Raw genomic sequence first — 12,858 nt, 5'->3', positions numbered from 1 at the left:
CCAGTTGCACACACACAGCTACACACACACACAGCTACACACACCCCAGTTGCACACACACACAGCTACACACACCCCAGTTGCACACACACACAGCTACACACACACACAGCTACACGCACCCCAGTTGCACACACACAGCTACACACACAGATACACACACAGTTACACACACCCCAGTTGCACACACACACAGCTACACACACCCCAGTTGCACACACACACAGCTACTGGCACCACCACCACCCCCTACCCCCTACCACCACCCCCCCTACCACCCCCCCCCCCCTACCACCCCCTACCACCCCCCACCACCCCCCACCACCCCCCACCACCCCCCACCACCCCCCACCACCCCCCACCACCCCTACCACCCCCTACCACCCCCTACCACCCCCTACCACCCCCCACCCCGCCATGGCCACTGCGGTGGACAGCTTCGCGCTGCTCTGGAGGGAGCTGTGCGGCTCGCTGTCTCCCTACCAGGAGGCGCTGGCGCTGCTGGGCGCCCTCTGCGCGGGCGCGTGCGGCGCGCGCGCGCTGCGCGCACTCGTGGGCGCCGCGCGCGTGCACGTGGGGACACGCCTACCCCTCCTCCACCTCCTGGCGCCCCCACGCTCGCTCGCAGCCTCGCACGGAGCCTGGGCTGTGGTCACCGGTGAGGCCGTGGGGGGGGAGGGGGGAGGGGTAAGAGGGGGGAGGTGGTGGTGGTGCAGGTAAGGGGGTGGTGCAGGTAGGGGTGGTGGTGCAGCTCGGGGGTGGTGGTGCAGGTAGGGGTGGTGGTGCTGGTAGGGGTGGTGGTGGTGATGCAGGTAGGGTGGGGTGTGGTGGTGCTGGTAGGGTGGGGTGGTGCAGGTAGGGTGGTGTGTGGTGGTGGTGGTAGGGGTGGTGGTGCTGGTAGGGTGGGGTGTGGTGGTGCTGGTAGGGGTGGTGGTGTTGGTAGGGTGGGGTGGTGGTGCTGGTAGGGGGTGGTGCAGGTAGGGGGTGGTGGTGGTGCTTTATGTAAACCCCCACTTCTCTCTCACTCTCTCACACTCGCCCTCTCTCGCTCCTCCACCAGGTCCCACGGCCGGCATTGGCCGTGCGTACGCCCGCGAGCTGGCGCGCCGCGGGCTCGGCGTGGTGCTGGTGGGGCGCGACGCGGCCCGCCTGGGCACCTTTGCCGAGGAGCTCCGTGGAGACTTCCCCGTGCGGACCCTCGAGATCGTGGCCGACTTCAGCCGCGGCCCCGCGGCCTACGGGGATATCGCACGCGCACTCGGTACAACGGCGGGGGGGGGGGGGGGTCGTCGGTGCATCTTCCGCAGAGGTCGCAAACGGGTTTGATTCCTTACCCGTATCCGGCCGCACCAGGGTCGCAAACGGGTACCCGATACCCGTACCCTACCCGATACCCGGCTACCCGTACCCGGACGGGTATCGGGTAGGTTACGGGTACCCAATTGCGACTTCTGGGATGAAGCCATGTTGCAGGAGCGGGTGGGTTGATTCTAGGAAATTGAATTGTGAGAAGAGACAAGACGTTGGGAAATGAGTGACAAACGGTGACTCACCAGTGCCTCACGGTCTACCCGTACCCGGCCGCACCAGGGTCGCAAACGGGTACCCGTACCCGACTGATGACGGGTAGCCGGGTATCGGGTAGGGTACGGGTATCGGGTACCCGATTGCGACCTCTGATCTGCCGGTCATCTCGGTCAGTCAAAACCCGTGGCACCACCGGTGGGTGGGTCTGTCCCGTGACCCTCTGCCAGCGAAGTCTTCGGCACTGCACGTGGCCTCAAGTTGCACCGAACCTGGCACGTGAGCGCAGTGGCGACCTGCGGCTCTTGATATTGGAGGGATACGGGGGGAGGGGTCCAGGAGTGAACTCGGCCCACCATCATTTTGCAAGTTCAGGGGGTGGGGTGGGAGAGGGGTCGGAGGGGGGTGAGAACCGCGCATGGGTAGCGAATCTTGATTTGAAGTTGTGACTGCAGGGACCCATACTCTTTGGTTTCTTCGGTAAAGTCACGTGGGTAGAAAATAAAATAAATTAAATCACGATGTTTCGATTGCAACACAAGCAATCATCATCAGGTGGGAAAACCACAGCAATAAAAAATTTTCAGCAAAAAATTGTTACCCACCACATCATTACCCACGCCACCGCTACCCACGCCACCGCTACCCATGCCACCGTTACCCATGCCACCGTTACCCACGCCACCGTTACCCATGCCACCGTTACCCATGCCACCGTTACCCACACCACCGTTACCCACCACATCGTTACCCACGCCACCATTACCCACACCACCATTACCCACACCACCATTACCCACGCCACCATTACCCACACCACCATTACCCACGCCACCGTTACCCACGCCACCGCTACCCACGCCACCGTTACCCACGCCACCGCTACCCACGCCACCGTTACCCACACCACCGTTACCCACACCACCGTTACCCACCACATCGTTACCCACGCCACCATTACCCACACCACCATTACCCACGCCACCGTTACCCACGCCACCGCTACCCACGCCACCGTTACCCATGCCACCGTTACCCACACCACCGTTACCCACCACATCGTTACCCACGCCACCGATACCCACACCACCATTACCCACGCCACCGTTACCCACGCCACCGCTACCCACGCCACCGTTACCCACGCCACCGCTACCCACGCCACCGTTACCCACACCACCGTTACCCACACCACCGTTACCCACCACATCGTTACCCACGCCACCATTACCCACACCACCATTACCCACGCCACCGTTACCCACGCCACCGTTACCCACGCCACCGCTACCCACGCCACCGTTACCCATGCCACCGTTACCCACACCACCGTTACCCACCACATCGTTACCCACGCCACCGATACCCACGCCACCGCTACCCACACCAACGTTACCCACCACATCGTTACCCATCACATCGTTACCCACGCCACCGCTACCCACGCCACCGCTACCCACGCCACCGTTACCCACGCCACCGCTACCCACGCCACCGTTACCCACGCCACCGTTACCCACACCACCGTTACCCACGCCACCGCTACCCACGCCACCGTTACCCACGCCACCGTTACCCACACCACCGTTACCCACGCCACCGTTACCCACGCCACCGTTACCCACGCCACCGTTACCCACACCACCGTTACCCACGCCACCGCTACCCACGCCACCGTTACCCACGCCACCGATACCCACACCACCGTTACCCACGCCACCGCTACCCACGCCACCGTTACCCACGCCACCGTTACCCACACCACCGTTACCCACGCCACCGCTACCCACGCCACCGTTACCCACGCCACCGATACCCACACCACCGTTACCCACGCCACCGCTACCCACGCCACCGCTACCCACCCCGTCTCACCGGGAACATCTCTGCTGCCACGTGACCTCCACACACGCACTCTTTCTGACTCCACCACCATCAGCGTGCTCGCTCTAAAATTCACTTGACACGAGCGCTCGCTCTCTCTTCCACATTTCAGACTCGCAACCGCGCTTGCACATATTTGTAATCTATCCCCCCCCCCCGCTACCTGCGCCCGTTCCAGAGGGGATGGACGTGGGTGTGTTGGTGAACAACGTGGGTGTGATGCCGGTGGTGCCGGGCCCGTTCCTGACGGCGGGCGAGGAGCACCTGTGGGAGCTGGTGAACGTGAACGTGGCGGCCGCGATGCTCATGACGCGCCTGCTGCTGCCCGGCATGCTGCAGCGAGGCCGCGGGGCCGTGGTGAACATCTCCTCGGGCAGCTGCCTCCGCCCCGTGCCCTACATGGCCGCCTATGCCGCCACTAAGGTAGGCCCCGCTCTCTCTCTGCTGCCGGGCGAAGGCCCACTACCCTCCCCGGTCTCTTGCGCATCTCTCACGCCCGAGACGGATTTCGGCACTCCATCTCCCTTGGGCTACCACCGCCACCGCAATTGTCCACCACCATCACAGCGAGTCGACCACACCGGCCCGCTTACTTCCTCTCAACCCATTCCAATTCCGATGACGCATGTGAAGAACTAAAATAAAATAACTTCATAGTAATAGGTTTTTACCCTTTCAACTGGTACAAAAACTGACACCTTTATACAAGGCATCATGATAATTGTTTTTTTACACTTTTATCTGGCAACAAAACTGACACCTTTGTTGCCAGATAAAAGGGTAAAAAAACAATTATATTTTTTACTGGCAAATGAGGTACCAATGGTGTACAAGGCATCATGTTTGCAGTAACCACAACACAAGAAGTAAAAATGCTAACAAAAATAAACTCTGATAATGATAATGATATGCACTGTCCTTGAAGTTGATTGTTCCACACCCGAGACAGCTTTTCTTAGAGCCTAGTCTCCATTGGTGTTGGACCAGATGACGCCAAAAGGCGTACAACTCAAAAAATGCCTTGTATAAAGGTGTCAGTTTTTGTACCAGTTGAAAGGGTAAACACCTATTACTATATTTTGCCACTGCTAAAGGAGACGTCTCATAGTAAAAGAACTTCATATTCTTAGGCTTTTTTTTCGGTAAATTCACGTAGGTAAAACATTAAAAATAAAATAAAAATCACGACGTTTCGGAGGCAACACAAGCTTCCGTCTTCAGGTGGAACCGTCACAGCCACGACAGCTGTATCAAGTAAATGAGAGATCACAAGAGCTACCACTCCGTATAAATAATGGTTGGAGAGGGGGAGGGCCAAGTACGGCACACTTTGTATTAATATGATAAGGTGAGGATTAAGAGTAAGAATAGACTTGCATAACAAAAAAAAAAAAAAACCTAAGAAAAAAACCTAAGAATATGAATCCTTGCAGTCACGAAAGCGTGTGTTTGCGGCACGGTGTTGGCGCCTGCTCTCTCATAGAGTGCAGCGTTCGCTACGGTTCTCTGCGGTGAATATCTTTAAAAAAAAACACCGGCGCCTCTACGCCCCTCTGAATGAAATGAACGCCGTACCGCTCGCGCGTGCTCAGATTCGGCGGCGAACGGGAGCCAACCTCATCTCGGACTTTTGCGCCCACAGGCCTTTGTGGACAGCTGGAGCTGCGCCCTGAGCCGGGAGTGCTCCGGCAGCGGCGTCGCCGTGCAGACGCTCATCCCCTTCTACGTGGCCACGCGGATGACCGCGCCCGGCCGCTACTTACGCCGGCCCTGGCTGTTCGTGCCCTCGGCGGAGGAGTACGCGCGTCACGCCGTCGCCACGCTGGGCGTCGCGCGACGCACCACGGGTTACTGGCCGCACACTCTGCAGGTGCGCGGCCACCCCGCCCCCCGTGCCCCCCACCGCCACCACCCCCTCCGCGTGTTCCAGCATCAGGTTTAACAAGCCACAGCGTGCAGGTGGATTCATTGCTGTTATCTTCCTCGCCTGGTATGCAGGAGGTCGGAGGTTCGATCCCGACCCCTGACACCTGCTGTATTTTTGGAGTTTGCATGTTCTTGCACATGTGGATTTTTTAAAAATCCTTTATATTAAGTTCGCGTGCTTGCTTGCTTGCTTAGGACCGTGCAAATCTTTCGGTCGTTTTTTAACCCACTTCCCGTGATCCAATCGAGCTGACATTTTCCACACAGACTCGTTGTGCCAGACAATTATTGTTCGTAAAAAAATTCCCAAAATGTTACACTTTTTAGGCAAAAAAAATTATTTTACATATATTCAAATAGAACGCATTCATGGCTTTGGCTGAACGTCAGAGTGTAAGAGCCCACAGCGTAACCCCTCCACAGGCCGTGGCGGAGTAGCGCAGTTGGTAGCGCCCTCGCTTCCCATGCCAAAGATCGCGGGATCGATCCCCGCGTCCTCCACAGGCGAATATATTTTTAAATCCTTTATATGAAGTTCGCCGCCACGCATATAAAGGATTTATAGTGAAAAACTTAGTTTTTACGGGTTTACTTGTTCTCCAGATCATCTGGTCTCACCCCCCCCCCCCCCCCCCGCACATTTAGATTATTGAGATTATTTCGCTGCTATAAATTTTCACGTGATGATAAGCCCACTTCGTTGAGCTATCATTTGTAGCCAGGTGGCTTCTGAAAAAATAACCTAATGGCGTCATGGTGCAAATTTTATGCCAAATTACACCGCAAATTATTCAATTGAGATAAAACACAAGACGGCAATCATCGCCCCCTACTGACAGACCGATGCCCCAGGTTACAAATGAGTGCACCTGGTTAATCAACGTGAACTCGACAGTAAACTTGAAATTTCCTGTGTTGCTCAACAGATGTGGTTCACTCAACTGATGCCGGAGTGGCTGTGGGCGTGGCTTGCGATGCACATCAACATCCACCTCTGGAAGCCGTGAAGACAAGGGCGGGATCCGGAACAATGACACCACCACCACTCGGAATCAGAATCCTTAGAGTGCAGGAGGAACCCAATGAGCTATGAATGTATGATATCCACTCCGCTTTTAGTCTTGGGAATGTTACACTGGTCAACACACTTTTTCTGGCATAAGGTAAACAATAGGTTTTAATTTTGGGGTGCTGATTCCAAATCTGGCATCAGTTTTTGTCTATCACATCAGGTTTTTGAGATATCAATATTGCATTTTCAATAAAAACTGCAGAAGAAAAATATTAAATAAATGTGGATATCTACATAAAATGATATTATAAACACACTATCCTAAAAATACAGCACCATTTTTTAACACTAAAGCAGTCACTGACTCGCAACAACTTGCAATCATAAGTGACAGAGTTAATTTCGGGTAAAATCAATGAAAATGGGGTATGCCGATAGCATAAAAATGAGATTTGATAGGGCAAATCTGAGATCAGAGTTGGAATCGGCACCCTGAAATTAGTCTAGAACAGCTGCAAAAGTCCAGGCCAGAAAAAAATGTTTTTTTGTTGTTGACCAGTGTTAGTCTTGGCCATATTCCATCACCTCTTCTATCCGTGACGCGTCCTGCCGAAGCCCACTGACCTCTTTTTTTTTCTTCTTCTATACAACGTTTATTTTATAAGAATCAAACCTTGCAGTCCTTCGCAAGGTATCACGTTTTGGGGAGTTGAGACCTCTGAGGGCAGGTTGGATCCATCACCCCGTGCATGGCGATGATCGTGTCTACCACCACCCACTGGCTTTCCTTAACCTAGATTTGAAGCTTTCGTGACTGCAAGGATTCATATTCTTAGTTCTTTCGGTAAAGTTACGTAGGTAAAAAATGAAATTAAAATTAATAAAAAATAAAATCACGACGTTTTGGAGGCAACACAAGCTTCCGTCTTCAGGTGAAACTGTCACAGCAAAAAATCTGTATCACTTGAAATACCAGGTTCAAAAAATCTGTATCACTTGATACAGATTTTTTGCTGTGACAGTTTCACCTGAAGACGGAAGCTTGTGTTGCCTCCGAAACGTCGTGATTTTATTTTTTATTAATTTTAATTTCATTTTTTACCTACGTGACTTTACCGAAAGAACTAAGAGTATTTTTCCTTAACCTGCCGTACGCTCTCTAAATCCACGTGTTACTCTTTCCGTCACTCTGTGCACTTCTTCAGCACGCACATTCACGAACGTTGCACGAGCATCCCAACGTAAGACCACAGAGTTTGGGAAGTTGTTGGTACAGCGCCGGTCCCTCTGTGCGCGTCATAAATCCCACGGCGTTTTGATCTGCTATTTACATGAACGACGGCGCCGCCATACAAAAGTGAAAGTAGATTATTATTCTGACGCATTCATCTCCGTATATATAAATGGCAAAGTTGTGATTACGTGTGTCTGTTCAAAATGTTTAGCGTACTTTCCGACATGTAATAAACTTGAAATTTGCAATGTTGGGTACTTTCCAGACTGTACACCATTAAAAAAATTAACTTTTTTTGGGGAGGGGGGAGCTCAATAATGCATATAGTTTTTTCACGGCAAGTGAGCTGTGACGTCACATCTGTCACGTGACCCACGCACGTGGAAGCGTAACGCATTGTAGTGTAGCGGGTAGCGCGCCGCGCTACGAACCCGGCGACCCGAGTTCGATTCCCGCTCACGGCCACCACCGGTGACGATTATTTTTACCGGTCCTGGGCCCTCCCCTCCGTCGACATCGCCACTGGGGAGACAAAGGCGGCCGGGCGTGAATCCAAGTCCCGGGCGAGGCCGGGTAGTCAGTGGGAGACGTGTTAGAGGCTTTGAAATCAAAAGTCGATTCCTTTATAATTTTAATTCCCTGTTCAACCACTGGCGAAGATTCGTTGCACAGGTGTTGCAGCGTATGTGTGGGGGCCCACATCTTGTCCTGATCTCCAACTTTGCAGCCAAAACGAAGGTGACAGACTTTTCATCTTCTTGGTTCTTTCGGTAAAGTCACGTAGAATGGAAATAATAAAAATAAAACAATAAAATTATTCTCACGACGTTTCGGCCACAACGCAAGCAGCCGTCCTCAGGTGAAGAACAGGTCTGTCGGGAAGACAGCATCTGAATGAAACACCCCAGGCTTGGAGCGTATATTTAAGCTGGGTTGGAGGAGGAAGAGCGCCTTGACAAAATAATTTGCATATCAAGAGGAATTTTAGCATATTTATGGGAAATGCAGATATGCGATTAGTACTAGTGAAATGCGTAGGAGGTTTGGCGGGAGGTTTAAGACTTTCTTAACCATAGTGGTTACCGCACTATTGTGATGCAAAAGTTATTTCACAAACATGGCAGAAGTTATCTGCTCTGCTCACTTTGGCTAAACAGAAATGTGCCCCTTTGCGAAATCAAACACTGACAAATACGAGAGCACGACACAAACTTCTGTAGCTGACATAGCTTAATGTGTTCAGCACAGGGATGTAAGCCTAGTTATGATTGCATCACCCATGCAATTAATATCATGTATGACGCAATACCAGGTTCAGATTGCATCATTCATTGTTTTGCTTAAAAAAATAAGTACTGTCCAAACCCAGTCATAGATTTATTCATCGATCCAGTCAAAGATGTATTTTAGTCAATTCTGGTTTAAATTATAGCTCATTTACATCCTCCGACATTTCCAAGTCAAGGGTCGTACATACTGACCCAGTAGCATGTCGTGAAAACTATAGCCAAGCAACAATTTCAAGGATCAAACTTAATTTGGAGCTTTCGTGACTGCAGGAATTATTCTTTGGTTCTTTCGGTAAAGTCACGTATAAAGATAAAATAATAGATTAAATTAAATACTAGCATACGACGTTTCGATTGCTCTCTATGTATCTCTGTGATATCTGTCTGCTTATATGTCTGTCTATGTTTCTGGTTGTGTTTAATCTCTCTCAAATTTAGCATTCTCAGGAAGAACGTAATCAACCAGATAGGGTGTTGACTGTTATGTTATCCGACTCTCTGTTGTATTACATTACATTTCTAAGTATACTAGATTTGTGTTTCTATTTAATTTATACCTGATGATGATTGCTTGTGTTGCAATCGAAACGTCGTATGCTAGTATTTAATTTATTATTTTATCTTTATACGTGACTTTACCGAAAGAATAATTTCAAGGATCATTTTCATTCTCAGTGACCCAGAATTAGCGCAGTTGGACTACATTTATTTCGGAAGCACTGTGGCTGTAAACCAGTGGAATTCAACCCGTCATTTTGGTGGGGTATTTATAAATGGATCGGCCTGTGTATTTGCTGGATTCACTGGGCCAAGTTTTGGACAGCGCAGCAAAAATATCGTTGTTCTGTACTTCTATGTGATTGCGTCTCTTGCTCCTCCACATGCACCAAGCCGTGCCGACGAGCGAGAGAAAGTATGGTCACATAACCCCCATGACCAGCGGCCGTCACATGGATTGACAAAGAGCTGTAAATTCATAATCACTACATTATTATAAAACATTTCTATTTAAAGCTTTCGTGACTGCAGGGATTCATCTTATTGCTTCTTTCGGTAAAGCCACGTAGAAGGGAAATAATAAAATAATAATAAAACATAATAAAATAATTCTCACGACGTTTCGGCCACAACGCAAGCAGCCGTCCTCAGGTGAAGAACAGGTCTGTCGGAAAGACAGCGTCTGAAGTCTGTCTTTCCGACAGACCTGTTCTTCACCTGAGGACGGCTGCTTGCGTTGTGGCCGAAACGTCGTGAGAATTATTTTATTATGTTTTATTTTTATAAAACACTTAGAAAATTTACATCCAACCTGCTTTTCTTTGCGTGTAACATTGTGGTTGGTTTAGCGAGACGAATGCATCCTTCAGGATACTTAGGATGCAATGCTATTTGACGGACACTAGGAGAGGCAGTGCCATGAGTGGCACAAGCACTCCACACATTCGGTGCGTTGGGGTACTCGGCAGACTGGCGACACTTACGTAGCTGCCGTGCACGGTGTGTCTACTGGAGGGAGCGTTGTGCAGAGTCGATTGGATTGGGTTGGGCCCAGAGGTCGCAACCGGGTAACCCGATACCCGTACCCTACCCGATACCCGGCTACCCGTACCCAACCGGGTACGGGTACGGGTAGGCCGTGAGTCACTGGTGAGTAACTGTTTGTCACTCATTTCCCAACGTCTTGTCTCTTCTCACAATTCAAGTTCCTAGAATCTGTGGTGCCACAGCGACGGGGCCGCTCTGCCGAGCCAGGGAGCCGCCCGGCTTCCCCCACCGCACTGCCCCCCATCACCCGCCCCACATAAGCACACACCCACACGCATCCCCCCCCCCCCCATAGAGCTGGAAGGGAAGGTTACCTGATCGACCGGTTTTTATCCGAGAGACCCTTATCGGGATTAATTCTCACGGTTTCCGGCGATCAGGGAATTGGATGACCTCCCCCGTGCTACGTGGTACCGCGGCGCTGCTGCCGGCCTTAATATGGTGTGGTCGCGGCGTGGGGCATTCGGCCACCGCGGTTGAGGCGCATTTCCCCCCACACACACCCCCACGAGTCGACGGGGCAAGCAGGGGAGGCACGAGACAGCATGAATAGCGGGGTCACAGGGGCTGTTGCGCATAGTCATGGGGGGTTGGGATAATTGCGCTTGAGCGCGCAGGCCCCATTGTTAGGAAGGGTAAGGGAGTAATTAGGATGTACGCCGCCAACGTCGCTCACTGATTAGCATATCAACAGCGCCTGGGGACTGCCGTGCGCGGGCTTGGGGTGCACGAGCCCATTGTTCAGCGCAGCATCCCCTTTGGAGGTAGGGAGGATAAATAGAGGAGCGCAGAGGGGAAATCGCTCTCTTACTCCAGCGCCAGGCGACCAGACGCAGCTCCAGCCAGCGACCCGGACGTCCGTGCGACGCACCGAGGCGCGCGGTGAGCACCGGGATCAGCGAACCGCCGTGGACACTTAACAGTGAGTAAGAAGGGGAATTAGAATCATAGCAGATAAATAGGGAATAGGTACAGGTTTAGTGGAATAGGCCGGCCTCGTCGACTCACTGATTCAACATCAATTCGCAGGTGGCATATAATAAATCATTAATAGCGAAGCGTGGTCTCGCGTGATCTCGTCGTGCAGTGTGAGCGTGTGGGTGCGCTGTGTGCACAGTGGTTCGCCACGTGAGTGAGCGCTGCGCGGAGCTGAGCGCGCGGGTTGCGCGTGGGTACGCAGTGATTCTGTGGTGCTGCGGCTCGCCTCGGGGGAGCGCTGCGCAGAGCGGTGCGAGAGTGGGTGTCGCGTGTGTTCACTCCGTGTGTGATACAGGTGCGCGAGTATAACGTGAGTTGAGTTGGAGTGCGCGGAGCGGCGTGTGTGTGGGCGTGCGTGCGTTCGCTCCGCGTGGGTTGCAGGCGCGCGATTAGGAAAGGGAAGTATCGTAGTAGAGAGGGGCAGAATACTAATCGGTGATTAACCATGCCCATTACGCGGACCCGCGGTGGAGGGGAATCCGCGGGCGACGGCTCCCACACCATAGGTGAGGAACTTAGCAGCGGTTCGCTTAGCAGCGGGGGGGCGATTGATGATGCTAGCCCGGCCGTTAGCATTATCGAGGGAGGGATCTCGGGGGCTAGCGACCCCCACAAGTTGGTGTCGGAAGCGGTACGGACCCCCGCGTTACCTCACGCTAAAATAAGACTAATATTTACCGGCCGGGGGGCCCCTTCGTGGAAGGCATTCGCCCGCAATCTCTTAGGGGCCAAGGAAATTAATGGATGGACGGACGCGCAGGCAGTACGTCAACTTAATATGAATCTTGATGGGCGGGCAGCCGATTTTGTAGAAGCGTTACCCGCGAGCGCACAGACACAGCTAGAGGAGCTGATGCGCCGACTCGATCAGCGTTTTGGCACGCGTGACGAGGAGGAAGCAAAATCGGCCTTAGAGGCGCGCCGTCGCCAACCTGGCGAAGATCTACGTGATTACGCCGAGGATGTGCGCGAGTTAACAAAGATCGCACGCCCGGGGTACGCAACTGATGTTATTGAGGAACTGGCCGCCGAGAAAATCCAGCGGTACCTGTCTCGCACGGCGTGGTGGCAGCCAGACATGAGCTGCCCACGTCTTCCCTTTAACACCCTTGTCGAGCGCGCACGTAAGTGTGAAAGAATTCACAGCGAACGCGCGCAGCTCCGGGGGCTGGGACGAGAGCGCGCCATTGCGAGCCTGCTCTCGGAAGACGAGGAGGAGGAACAGGAGCTCGCGAGGACGGTAAGGGGCCGGGAAAGAGAGCCTCCAGTGTCCCGTGAGACAACCCCGGGATGGGTAGCCGGGTTACAGGCTGGCATGGGAGATATGATAACCCAAGTAGACGATAAAATGAGCCGAAATATGGCCAAGCTACAGTCTACCATTGAGACGGAGATGGGGGAACTACGCTCGACCGTAGGGGGGCTGGCCGGGAGGGTGTCCCAATTAGAGTCCGATTTGGGACAAC

The 12,858-nt window shown here is 52.9% G+C and overlaps 1 protein-coding gene across 1 annotated transcript; it reads left to right on the top strand.

Moving 5' to 3' along the window:
• Positions 1-410: 410 nt before the first annotated feature.
• On the top strand, positions 411-7,284 carry LOC133351596 (inactive hydroxysteroid dehydrogenase-like protein 1). Its single transcript, XM_061566917.1, has 5 exons — positions 411-658; positions 1,061-1,261; positions 3,587-3,831; positions 5,051-5,278; positions 6,261-7,284. Exons 1-5 carry the CDS (start codon positions 418-420, stop codon positions 6,339-6,341), a joined length of 996 nt encoding a protein of 331 aa, XP_061422901.1. The 5' UTR covers positions 411-417; the 3' UTR covers positions 6,342-7,284.
• The last annotated feature ends 5,574 nt before the right edge of the window (positions 7,285-12,858 follow it).

This window comes from Lethenteron reissneri, chromosome 5 (genome assembly GCF_015708825.2).
Source record: "Lethenteron reissneri isolate LAM-NWPU_2019-01 chromosome 5, ASM1570882v1, whole genome shotgun sequence".
NCBI lineage: Eukaryota > Metazoa > Chordata > Hyperoartia > Petromyzontiformes > Petromyzontidae > Lethenteron > Lethenteron reissneri.
The sequence above is the reverse complement of the archived record's forward strand: the minus strand, read 5'-3'. Positions and strand labels throughout refer to the sequence as shown.